General features: G+C 38.8%; 1 protein-coding gene across 1 annotated transcript in view; it reads right to left on the bottom strand.

Annotated features, from left to right (window-relative positions):
* Positions 1–14043, bottom strand: part of SPON1 (spondin 1) — a 186612-nt gene that overhangs the window by 28440 nt on the left and 144129 nt on the right. Inside the window, exon 7 of the mRNA XM_035550153.1 lies at positions 184–248. Coding sequence (XP_035406046.1) covers positions 184–248 — 65 coding nt within the window. The remainder of the gene's footprint in view (positions 1–183; positions 249–14043) is intronic.

A 14043-nucleotide genomic window follows, 5' to 3' on the forward strand; every position in this document is an offset into this window, starting at 1 on the left:
TGAAGAGATCCTAGAGAGGAAATCAGTTGTTTGCAAAACCAAAGGAAAAAAAAAAAAAAGATGAAAATATATTTCAAAATATTTTTAGATTGGTTCTTTACTACAGCAAATGACTGGGTGAGACAATGAGTTTAAAGCAGTCTGTTAGCCAACACTGAGCCATATTATTCCCAACTTACTTACACATTCAGAGGTTGCCAGGCAGGCCACTGTGCTTTTGCCTTGATGACTGTTAAAACCTCATCACTCTGTGAAAAGAGACAAAAGAATAAAGTGATTGGGACAAATTTACAATGAAAGCCATATGATTTACAGCAAAAAGTAAGAGACCCTAGAACAAACTGTGCCTCCAAATTCTGATTATGAGAAATATGCTTTGTCCTTTTTGTTATCTGGGCATCTCATGTCCTCAGCTGCTTGGGTTCACTGAGGAGCCTTCATGAAAGCAAGTCATGGGAGCAGCACGCAAAATTAGGCAGACCTTGGGCACAGCCTCTTTCCTTTCTGCAGGAGCAGAAGTCAGCTTAAAACACCAACAGCAGTTCACACACTGTGTTATTTTTGCATGTCTTCCCAGTAAGAAGCTACCACCGTAGGCAAGCTAATGCACTTTTGAGAATGTATGCTGTAGTATTTAATATCCTCATATCTGAAGACTCCATTGTGGATGCACTGCAATCTCCTCCAAGTAAAACTGTCGATAGCATGTTCTATTTGCTCTCTGTTTACTCATGTAAAATTACAGGGTGAAATACAACACCTACCTCTTTGCCATAGTGTGGCAAAGCATTGTAGAAAGATTATTTCCTAAAGTCTGTAGCAATTTCTGCACCAGCAGTTTTAAACTTAATATTGATACAATAAACCCAGGACAAAGGCAGGATACCATTAATGAGGCTCTGATGCCCAGAAGACATCTATCACACATTTTTTAGAAGCATCTTCCCTATCTCCCCCAGGAATCCATCCTGGTAATTCGCCTAGAGGAACACAAAGTTCACAATTCGTTCACATGATTTCCATTGTCTTTTAAAAACATTTCCCAATTAGACTAAGAAACCTACCTCATACATTACAAGTAATTGGCACTTCCAACAGAGCTGGCCTTTCAATTTAGTGATAATTGTGCCATTTCCTGCTTGATAGCAATAGTTCTGATACCCCAGGCTAGCTCTAATCCATCCATGTACTCCTCTGTTTAAAGGAAACAATTTCCACTGGTTGTTTCCACCTCTCTCAGTATTTTCTGACTTCCCCTGTTTTACCAAAGCAAGATTATTACAGTGCTGATGGGCCCTCTCTGTAACACACAAGGTCTTCAGTCTCAGGGATACACATGGGATACAACCTCTCCCTCGTCTCAGTGGATGGATAAGCCACTTTATGAAACTCCTTTTTCTAAATACGGATGCTTGGCTGAAGTCTACTCTACGTTACATGCACTGAGCAAAGCTAGCTGAAAGTCTGACTCTATAAATGCAAGTAAGTACAAAAAGCTTTAATCACTCCCACGCTGCTCATCTAGTTGGAATAAAGAGAATTTCACTCTGGCTAGCAGCAGCCCACCTGCCCGCAGCAGCGCTGTGCAAGCAGAGGGTTCAGCGGGGCGAGCCCCAGGTGAGCAGCAGCAGGCTGAGCTCCCAGCACAACCCCGTCCCCAACGGCAAGACGCGCCGTGGAGGAGAGATGCAGAACGAGTTCATCTGTGGCAAACCTATTCTTGCCTCCGTGCCTTCATAATGGAAGCAGCAGATTTCCCCCCAAAGTAATTTAAAAGGAAACTGATTAAATGAATGAGGTTAGAAGTCTGGCTTTGTGCATTACTCGTCTTTCTCTGTCAGTAGAATTTGACTTAGCTTTCAATTTTCCTTGTTTCAACACTTTAAGACTTTCTAGCCAGGCATATTTTCATTTATTTTCCTTGAGAAGTCATCTGCATTCAGAATAATTAACTGTGCATCGTACATCCCAAGGAAAGTCTGTTATGAATACAAATGTTTATGTTTATTAAAATCATATACTGCTTATCTAATAGAAGACAATAATCATGTCAGTAACATCCAAATCACTCATGTCTGAAAACACTTTAACATCTGCTATTCAAATTAAAAATGCATACCAAGAGTGGCTGATTAATAGTTTAGTAGTATCAGCAGAAGGAAGGAAATAGGGAGCAGAGCATGTACATTCAGACATCTCCTAATTTTTGAGGGAGATGAAAATTCAGATGCAGGAGATAAATTAATGGTCACTTTCTGAACAGCAACAAAAATTAAATGATGCAGAATCCAGTATTCTGATGGGCCTGGAAACAAAACACACGTTTCTAGTACTTAGAGTTCCTTAAAAACTACACAGGATTAGCTGTGACTTGAATTAAATCATTGTTATTCCAGACGGATTTTCTAATTACACAGTTGTCTCTATGATGTAGATTTATATTATATCTAATTTTTCTTTCTTTTTTTTTTAATTTAACAGCTACACTGTTATCAATGCCAGTGTATGTTTACTCTTACATGCGCTGATAGACATATAGATATATCTGAGCAGATATTTCACAATTAAGGAGTTTTCCTGGAGCAAGGCATTTATATCAAGATGATGTAATATTGTATTTTGTCTCTACTGTATGTTTAGCATGAATGTTCAGAGTTTCTACCTATCCTAAAATCAAAATTGTTGTAATTTATACTTAAAAAAGCAAGACGCTGTCTGATGATAGGCTGTGATAGACTGCGACCGGTTTTGAGGTGGCCATGGCTTTCATGTGCACATGCCTGTTTCTTTCGCAGAGACTCACCAAAAACAAGCAGAAGGCTTTCAAAAAAATCAGATTTGGTTCAGCAGAACTCGAAAACAAGCCTTTTCAAAACAGAAAAAAATCAAAACAGCAAGGCTAGCAGACCAAAACCCCAGGAGATGGTTTATACACAGCTCTGTCCAGTGTGTCCTTATTGGAAATTGCTCCCCAGCAGCTCGGCGGCTTTCCGAGGGCAGCAAATCCTGCTCGCTGCCTCGTGTCTGTGAGGCTCTTGCCCATGCCAGGCTTGGACATGAGGCTCTGGGCTGGCCCTGGGGAGCCATCTGCCCCTGTCACTTGTGGTGCCACTAGCCTGTACCTCTCCCACCACCGGCTGGGAGCAGGCCTGGGGAGCAACTCCAGAAAAGGAGGGACCTTCTTCTGCCTCCAGCTGGCCTCTTTTTTAAGAGAACATGATAAACTTAAAACAGCCCAGGCAAACAGATGCTATCGGCTGCACAAGTTTCACAGCCTTGTGAGCAGCTACAGAAAAGACACAGTGTTTGGATTTTCTGGCCAACCTCTTCAGTTATAATTTATTGGCAGGTGGTATGAATTGAGAGGATACGAAATTCTTGAAGTGAAACACAAATTAATAATACGTACCTAGTTGATACAACCCAATCGCCTTCTATAACAAAAATGTACAGACTTCAGAGAAGAAGCATAAACACCAAGAAATTTAAATTTTTATGAATTTTAGTTAACATTTTCTAAGGGCTTCCTGTATTATGTTTGTACCCATGTTTCTCTCCTCCTCATACTCCCAAAGTTTTGCTTTGATTTTTGAAGTAAACAAACACTCAAATTCATGTCAAAACATAGCAAAAGAACTAGGATGTTTCACTGTTCTATGTTCCAAGTTGTCTTGCCATCATTTATGTATTTGGCTGGGAAGCTATGATTCCCAAGTAATGAAACTGTTAGATTTTGAAACAGAAAACCAGATCATCTGCAAAATGATGGAGTGTCAAAATGTAACAATGTCAGAAGAAGTTAAAGGAAAGAACACTTTTGTGTGGTTTTCCTGAAAATTATTCTGGTAAAGCCTTATACACATCTCTTCCAACAGCAACAAAAAAGAAGAAAACTGTCAAGCCCAAGGTATGCTTCTATGCATGTGGAAGTTGTCAAGGAATGAATCTGGGACTACCTGTCAGTTGTTAGAGATAGAAAGGAGAAAAGTTGCTACTCTCTTTCCCCTTCCCATTTATAAGGCTTTCCTTCTTGCGTACAAATCACAAAGCAGATACTTGAGTATTTGCCGAGCCTGGCTCCCCACCAGCTTGCTTGCAGCAGCTTCCACGTCTCTGCTTGCTGTGAGCATGTGCTGCTGTTGATACAGCATCTCTGCCACTCCTCTGAGTAGGAAGTCACGATTTAGTAATTAAGTTAGTATTACCTCTTGGGAACCTTCCTGGTAAATCCCTTTCAAAAGTGCAGTTAGGCATAATGACTTACAAAAGATTGTATAAAGTCTCTGTAGTGCCCACTGGAGCCTCGTCTTCAACTCCAGTTATTATTTCAGTTATATAATTTCATTTTCCAGGTGTATCAGACCCTTCTCTACATGTTTAGAGCTTGCTTAGAAGTCCAGTGGAGCCAAAGTAGTCTCTAAAATGACTTCAATGGTTTTTGGATTGCAGCCTCTGTTAAAGCGTGCTAAAACAGCCAAGAGTTACCCTTCCCTCCAAATCCCCTTTCTATTTTTGTGCTTTGAGCTGGGGTGGGTAATTGATTGACTCAATAATTGTTCCCTATTAAAGTACTGTCCTCCAAAAAGTCCTAATAGTGTGATTTTGAAAAGTTGGTAGCATCATTCTAGTACAGACACCTTACCGATATTCTGAAGTTGGTAGAAATTAATCGTTTACTTCATATCCATTTGTTCCTGCAATGCCAAACTGAAGATGCATGAATAATAAAGTCATTAAATGGCGCCAGATAGAACCCCATAGTATGAAAGCACTGACAAGCTGGATTGTTCAGCTGTGCATAAAATCTTGAAGATTTCATCTTCAAGAACAGCAAGTGGGATGTAGCCCAAAAAAGCAGCATGAGAGTTTGATATGAGGTCTTCCCGAACCAAGGGAATAAAAGCAACTTGTTAAAACAACAACATCCATTAAAATGTAATGAAAGCTTTCAGGAAAATTTTAAGCATCATCTGAATACCTTTGGAATAAAAGTGATTAGAAGGATCTGGAAAACCATGCATACTCTCTCATGTGCTCCTGCTGCTTTTTGGTAAGTGATGTGATTAGTCGATTTTCTGTACTGGAAGTTATTTTTTGAGTAATTTTTATTACTATTTTCATTTTATGCATACTGAATAACATTATAAAATGTTACTGTGCAGACCACTTATCACTTCATAATAATGACTGGATTCAGTTCAGCTAAACAAATGATGGTGTACTATCTGACATCAAAATCAGTCAGATTCAATAAACTGTGAGAATGAAAAAACACCTGTTTTGAGCCAGAGCTTAATTTCACTCATTTCACATTGCCACTGCTTGGCATTCATTTGATTGTTTTAGAACAGAGAACATTTAATTCTTTCCACAATACCCATCTTCATAATATCTCAGTGCCTTTCTATCTACAGTGGACTTATTTTCACAAGAACCTAAGGAAAGAAGAAATAGCAACATTATCCTCAATTCAGTGATGATGAATTGAATGCCTTCTGGAAATAAACCAGATATCTGAGTTTTAAGATAGCATCTCAACTGCATGATCATCCTTTCTCTCAAAAAATAATTTGTAATTGAAAGAGAAAGAGATAAGGTGAGAAGGAAAAGCTATACCGCACAGCATGTTTCCTGTGGGGAATCAAAGTACTATTTCACCCTAATACAAATACACAGTTTCTATCTAGGTCGAGAAAAAAATAAAGAAGCATCTTGTCTTTGAAGTATAAACTAACACAAAACAGATAGTTCAACATATTATGGACTTCCACGGATAATAACCGAAATATGGCATATTTTCTCCTGATTGATAAGATCTGTATACATCTTGTCTCCTTGTTTTACAGCTGTATTTGAATTAAAAAGGGGACACTGATGCAGGCGCACAATTGAAACTTGTAAAAACTTTTTTTTGAGACAGGAAGTAGTTGTCTGTTCTGTGGTAATAAATATTTCTGGGATAAAAGCATCTACATAAAGATTTATTTGCTCTGGAGTTCATCTTCATGTAAATATACTTAACAGGCACATTTGCTTTATAGTAACTGTGAATGTGATCTCCTGTAATGCACTCTGAATGGACATGTTTTATTCATCATATAAGCAGTCAGCTTGGTTTGAGTCTACCCAGGTTTCCGAGTATTTCTTTCTTAATGTTGAGTGTGTCAGAAGTTTCCCATAGCTATTAGCACGGTCACTACATAACCATACTTATGAGGCTCTTATCATGAGCTGCTAATGCATCATGCAACACCTCTATTTTCCTGTGGGTGCAGCCAAGGAGGCTGCTGCAGTTGCCTAAGCCTCAGTGCTGAGATGCTGTTCTTCTTAACATGCAGAGGTGTTTTGATGAAAGAACCTGCAGATTTTTTTTTTCCAGTTCAGAAAAAAAAAATAAAAAAAGAAGATCCCTTTTGAAAATCCCAGGTTGGATGGGGCTTTGGGTAACCTGGTCTAGTGGGAGGTGTCCCTGCCCGTGGCAGGGAGGGTGGAACTGGATGATCTTTAAATGGGTCCCTTCCCACCCAAGCCTGCAATTCTATGATTCCATGGAAAGGTTAAGCTTTTAGTCACAAATTACTTTATCTAAAAGAAGAAAAAACAAAACGAAACATAACTAAAGAAAAGACTTACCACTACCATTTGATGGTAACTAAATTCTGTGTAATTGTATGATATACTTACATGCAGGCAGATTATACTTAAACCCATTAGCACAGACCTGGGGTTACTTTAAACAACAGCAAAAATCCATTTCAGGCAGTGGAATTATACTAGGACTGTGTTTGCTCGTTTTTCTCTGAATTCTCCGTTTATGTGACAGTGATTTTGTGAATCCTCCAGCAGCCAGTGGCAGCTGAGAAAACCTCACACAGGTTTTATAAATTTAATTTATATTAAATATAATTTATATATATATATATATATTTATATATTTTATATATTTATATATTTTTTATATTTATAAAAACACAACATTTATAATAAATACGACTGAATTGGATTCACTATTTGATCATGGTACATACAGATTCGAGTTTTCCCTCTAGAAATATCCATTTCTATCCAAATAGGTCCAGTCTCAGGAACACAAGTAAACCAGCGCTTCAGATAGTCCCTGCTGAATTGCTGTGATGCAAGGAAAGCTTTCCTGAATTGGCTACTTAGCAATTTTGCACCTACTTCTACAGGGAAAAACCTGTCTGACAGATAATCAGGCTGACATTTTCCCTAAACCGCAGGTATTCTCTGTATTTTTCAGAAATTATGGTAATATGTTAGAGCTATAATTTCAGTATGGTGACTATACACTTTTGACAATGCACTTTTAATAACAGCTTTTATAGAGGAATTATAGGAATTAAAATTCCCGATTTTGTTAAAAATTACTAAGATGGAATGCAGAAAGAAGTATGTTCATTGTTACCCTTAGTATATATGCCCAAAGCCCTGATTCACTTCGCACTAACAAATCTTCTGCACTACCTGTTCCACATGGTTTTCCTTCAATTACGTGGCTGTTTCAGGAGGGGAATGTAGGTTGAAATTAACAACAGAACTGTTGCTAATGGCAACAGTGAAAATCATATGCTCTATTTTGTTTCCATTAAGGTGTGGTTACATAATCTAGGGTGTCCTAATAAAGCAATAATTCATTTTTCCACAGTATAAAGCTTAGCAGCATGTCTTAATGAGCCCTAGGTATGTGCTAAAGATTGGAACCCTCATTTGCTGCGGCTGAGCAGATTTTGTAGGAAAAGGGTCTCCCTTGTGATCCACTTCTTGGTTGTGAGTTGATTTGTATTGCACATTTTTCTTCACTCACGTAGAATACTCTGCTGTCTTTAGGACTACAAAAACATTTTGGGATCCTAAACTACCTTTGCCAAAAGCAAGGGAAGACCTTTCTACTACACTTAGGAATGGCAACTTTTTAAAGTAGGGGATTAAACTAGGTTTTGAAGCTGCCCATAAGCACGGTAATTCCCACCCTGTGCTTAACAGGTTTATCTAATAAATATCCATTTGTCCTCCTTCTGTCTCAACTTTCCCACTTTGATCAATACTTTAGATTAAACCATCCCTTAAAACTATGTAAGTGCTGTAAAGCTACTGTTATCTTAAACTCACACATGATCTGGAAATGGTGAACACACTGGAAAAGAAATGAGGGGAGAAAAACACTAAGGAGCAGTCCATCACACCGAGGCATTCTACATACAATGAAGCAGATTTATGCAACTGAATGGCAGTCTGCAAGCAGTACAGCTGAAACTGCCTTCACAGGAGATACAGATATAAGTGTTTTAAAGGATTACATTCACTCACCAGATTCACATTCAGGTAACTACAGCATTTTTTGCTCAGATTCCTTCAAATAGTTTCAAAACAGTCATGGATGAAAGTATGGAGACAGGTTCTTGGGCATGCCATGAATAAGTGAGTTTCACTTGCTTAAATATCAGCAGGAAACCTCAGTAGAAGACTGTGTCTGCTCTGAGAAACAGCCCAGAGAACAGGGCCTGAGAACAATGCTGGTAAATACTGGCAGTGAGACTCCAGGTATTACAATTATTCATCCTGTTGCTTCTCTCAGGCATTAATGAAATGTCGTAGCTTGAATGTAACAGAAATAATTATTCAGATAAGAGCAAGTGATTTTAAATAAGACCAGAAAGTTAGCCCTGGAGGTGAGCTTTCCTGACCCTTGATAACACTTTTCACAAACCAATCTTTTGTTTGTTTGTTTGTTTTCATTCAGAATGTACAATATAAATATTTTAAATGTATTTTAACTGCTGTCCAGCAGCTTACTTTCCCTTGATTAAGGATGCCATGTCTAAGCCACTGTTTACCATTCCTTGCCCCTGCCACCACCTCAAAAAAAAAAACAACACAAAATTCAGCCTTTAATCATATTAAGGAATTAAGGAGCCTATCATGAGTTATGTTTTCTATGACCTGTAAAAGAAGAATTATTTTAGAGAAAGCAGCTTCACGTCTCTCTCACCCACCCCACCCCCCGCCATTCAGTCCCTGCCATGCCAAACAGGTTTCTGCCCCTGTGGACCATTTCTCTGCTACTGTGTAGTCTCACGGTTTATGCTCTGACAGTAACCTGTCCCAGAATTCAATGGCCAAAACACACTTCTTTCAGATTTTGGACAAAACCATCCGACCAGACTTACAGGAGCAGGATTTTAAGAGGAATGTTAGAGCTTTCCCGATGGAGTGGAGATGTTGCCATTTTTCTAGTCAGGGGATGCCTTTTCCACTCCACTTCCTTGCACCTCACCTCCCTTTGAAAAGCAGACAACAGTCTGCCCTCTGTGACTCATGTAGTCCTCCACGAACAGCAGCTCCAGTCGGATAACCCTGATTCTTTCCGCATCCTTTAATTTCGCATCATTTTGCTTCTGCACTCCTTTAAGTTAGGACAGCTAGATCAAGATGGAGACAGTCGGTGCTATTTTTCCTGAGGGCAGGATTATCTTTTAGGGGAGTGGATTGCTTTTGTTTTTCTCAGACAAATAATCCTCCTGTCTTTTTTCCCAGTACGGATTTTTATACATTCAGAGGGGCCTTGTTTAGGCAGAGAGTGGTGAGGCCCTGGAACAGGTTGCCCAGAGAAGCTGTGGATGCCTTAACCCTGGAGGTGTTCAAGGCTGGGATGGGGCTCTGGGCCTGGGCTGCTGGGAGGGGTCTCTGCCCACAACAGGGGGTTGGGACTGGATGGGCTTTAAGGTCCCTTCCAACCCAAACCAGTCTCTGATTCTGTGTTATGTGGAGACAAATCCAGGAACTCGGAATGACCCAGGAAAGTTTCCTTACTATTTCTTAGAAATTTTAGGGGCTTGCACTAGGTAGCCTTGGCTCCCTGCTCTGACAGTAAGCCTCTCTATCTCTAGCAGCTGGAGAGTTGGGCAATGCTATTATGTTTGTTAGTGGTGGGTTTTTCTTGTTGTTTTTGAAAGTTATTAAGCCCTAACTGTTCCCTCAGAACAGTGCAGGAGGTCAGATGAAGGTTACCTCCCTAGCTGGTGCCCACGCTACTAGTCGCTTGAAGAGTATTCGTGTTGCTTCAGGTATCTTTGGATCAGTTAATATAGCTGTAGTTTACATGTGTCATTGAACAGAATTAATATTAGAAGAGGAATTATATAAGACTAACAGCTTTAAAAACAGCAGGAGCTGCTATTAGAGTGACATCTCCAATTGATGTCATAAGCACGCCAGGGAAGAGCTTGCCATTCCACTGCAGAACGTACTGTTTTCGTTTCTAGTTGCTTACTCAGAACAGCAAAGACAGAACAGAGAGGCAAGAATTAAACCCTGTAGCCACAATGCTGTATGTCATCCTATAGTAATCAATCAGAGATAACTGGGTAAAGTTGTCTGTGTAATAAGCCAGACACGAAAAAGTAAGTCTGTCTTAATGAAAGTCTCTGAAGTACTCTGAAATATCCCTAGGACATGAAATTGCTGAAGTGTTCATACAGTTGCTTTATGATCAGAATAATTCAAAATTAAGTAATATAAACAGAAGTTTACCCTATAAAAAAGGCATTCACCATATTGCACTGTACTCACTCACGACAATATTCATTCTAAAAATAAGATAGTTAGAGACAATCACTGCAGTTGAGGTCAGGATAAATGAATTTTTTTTTTTTTAACTTGTAAAAGAGCCCCAACTGGCAAGGACACACCTTAAAGCTCTGTACCTACGCATGCTGCTAACCATGTTTATCATGACGTGTATCCCTTGCCATTTCCTATGGTTGTTTTGAAATGATACATACACTGATTATCTCTAAGGCTTACATGTTGAAGTTAGGTTTAAATTTTAGAGTTTAGCTGTTGTTAGTCATGTTACCATGAAATGACACGATGCATTATTATGCCACGAAACAGGTGTTTTGAATATTCTATGACATGTTTAGAGCCAAAAAGACATACTTCGCATTATAGTAGTAAAACTCATATTACTGTTAAGATCACCTAATTTGGATTTCTTGATGCATCTAATAAACTCTTTTCTAGTACCTCTGCAATCAGAATTTAAAAGTATTAGAATTTTGCTCAGCTTTTTTAAGTCAGGGATAATGTATACAGATATTTATTTTTCATCTTTCTTTTCTCTCCCTCAAGTCCCCTCTCCTCGCAGACATACTGGGGGACTTACACCAGAACACTGACACAGACATTATTCTCCTTTATTTGTACAAAAATAGCAGACCACGCTGGTCCCCACTGAAGTCCTAATTCCAGGTGTTAAGCTATCTTACTAAAACTGTTTCCTAACCCTTAAAGTAAAATTATTTTCTTTTTACTAATCTCTAAAAAAATTAGAATTGCTCTATTATTGCAAGGCAAGCAGCCAAAGGGGTTAATAATCAGAGCAGCAAGGCATGGTTAATGCCATGCGCCTCATTTTGAAGCCAATGCTTAGACTGTTCAGTGGAGTAACTTTAAAGATACGTTGTCCTTTGCCTCGTCAGGATGAATGATTTCTGATGCAAAAGCACACAAAACACACAGTGTGGTTTCATCCTGTCCTCTCCTGACACTGCAATTGTACATTGAAACAGACTGATGGAAGTGGTCACATACAACAGAATTGCTGAGTTTTTGCTCCAAACTACAGGAAGACTGTTAAATATGTAATTACTGTGGCATTCTCTATGAAGTCTGATGAGCCAATTAATAGCACTTTGTATTTTCATGGCACTTTGCCTCATTATTGGTTAAAAATGCTTTTACCAATAAAGTTCTAGAGCTCTCCTGTAAGTCATTTGCACCATCATACAGACACAAACTAAGGCAAAGTTAGCAAACCAAATAAACCATCTACAATTTGGAAGGTTTTTTTCTAAGCACGTTCACCAACTTCCAGCACCATGGTGATGTGACAACATGCCTTGCAAGAATAAGACCAACGACCATAACACCACTGGAGTTATCTGTAAGTCTCAAGAAGTGATAGCTGTTATTCCACAAGCATAGGCAGGGGCACCAAGCTTTCTCTACAAAACCAAATGACTTGACAATCCACCTTTTGAAAACTCAGTGTAACTACATAGATTTATACCACCATCTACATATGGGACCATCAATTTGAATTTGTGATTAAGACATTAATTAACCCAGCAACCATGATCGAGCTGTCTGTGAAACACATTAACTACATTAATATTATATTAACCAAGTAACCAAGTAAAGATAAGAACAACCTCCAGCTCAAAACATACCTTTCACAAAACCAAGACCAATGCAAAACATATCTAAAAGGCATGCTAAGAGCCAGGCCCTTAGCTGGCATTCACCTTGACCTGAAGAACAAATGTGTCTTTCCACTTTGTGCCTTGCTCGAACGGACTTCTAAATGAGGGCACTTACCTAAGGAAGATATATGAGAATTTTGAACACTTAATTTCCCCCAATACTACCTAGAAAGCAAGCAGATTGTTTTATGTCATCCTATTCTGGAATTATTTCATTATAATCTTTGCTTGGAAAAAAAAAATCACCCCTCAAAAGACATTCTCTCAAACTACTTTTTTGGCCTTATCCTTTTCTCCCCTAGTTTGAAAGCAAATGACCTTTTGCCACTCCGTCCAATCTTGACAATTGTAATGTCAAAACCAAGCTTTCTGCGCACCAACAGACTTCGTGTGGAGCTACTTGCTGTGCCAAAACCCCAACACAAGTCATAACATTTCACAGGAACTAGACAGATGAAATAATAATATTAAAAAAGGTATTATGCACTATAAGGAAATCACACAGTCAAGAAACAGCGAAATCCAATGTCCCATAAGATACATTCTGCTTATCAGGAAAACCTACAATTACTTTCAGAGCCCGGGAACTAAGATCCAGTACTCTCTGCTTATGCACTGTTCCTGCTGTTTCACATTTCTTCCCACCCTCCACTCCCCCAGCTAGATAATTAATTAAACACATTTAATGTTTGAACTTTAGAATTACCTTAAATTTTGAGCATTATCTCTTCCTGTAAACTTTTCTCCTGTGAAGCAAGCATGTGTGAAAATTCTGAGAACAAAACCCAGTACTACTGAGCCAAAGTTCAATGCTTTTAACCAACCAGCTTCACTGTCTGCAAATCAATCCGATCATTTCGTAGATGAAAACAAACCTCTTCTTCACACACAATTTCAAAGATCTGAAAAGATCCCAGTCGCTAATGTGATTACACCTTACCAATTTTTCATTTTCTGAGTCAGAGCTGCTTTATACAACAGACAAGAATATTTGCAAGTGCAGATCTAATTGTTCACGAGTAACAGCAGTTTATATATCACAGAATTAGAATCACAGAATCATCTAGGTTGGAAGAGACCTCCAAGATCATCTAGTCCAACCTCTGACCTAACACTACCAAGTCCTCCACTAAACCATATCACTAAGCTCTACAGCTAAACGTCTTTTAAAGACCTCCAGGGATGGTGACTCAACCACTTCCCTGGGCAGCCCATTCCAATGCCTAACAATCCTTTCGGTAAAGAAGTTCTTCCGAATATCCAACCTAATTAGTAATTAGTTTAGTTCTCAAATAACTGAACTATACAAAGATTATTACTGTTTTTGAAGGAAGGCACCACTGACTGTAAGCATAGACAGGTGAATCTGAATTTAACACTATAAGATGTGACTGGACTATTGAAGTAATTAAGAGTTTTTTTCTTTACACCTGTTATACATACATTTCTTTGTGTCCTTCCAAGATACAGGCATTTCCAAACTGTTCCTGAGTACCTCTCTCTTCCTGATCAGAAGTACAATCCTAATTATACCAGCCTTTCTCAAACCCTGGTCTCTGAATCAGTACTTCCTACAGAACTTCAGGAACTTACAAAAAGCCTTAAACATTCATGGTTTCTTTTTTCTTTCTTCTTTTCTTTCTTTCAGGTCCACGTTTCTACTGATTTGTTCTGCACTTTTCCACTACAATAAATCACCCAGCATTATTGGTCCCATGTGGCTGCATGCCTTTCATTTTTGTGCACTAAAATCCAACCA

This window comes from Cygnus atratus, chromosome 5 (genome assembly GCF_013377495.2).
Source record: "Cygnus atratus isolate AKBS03 ecotype Queensland, Australia chromosome 5, CAtr_DNAZoo_HiC_assembly, whole genome shotgun sequence".
In the NCBI taxonomy this organism is placed as follows: domain Eukaryota; kingdom Metazoa; phylum Chordata; class Aves; order Anseriformes; family Anatidae; genus Cygnus; species Cygnus atratus.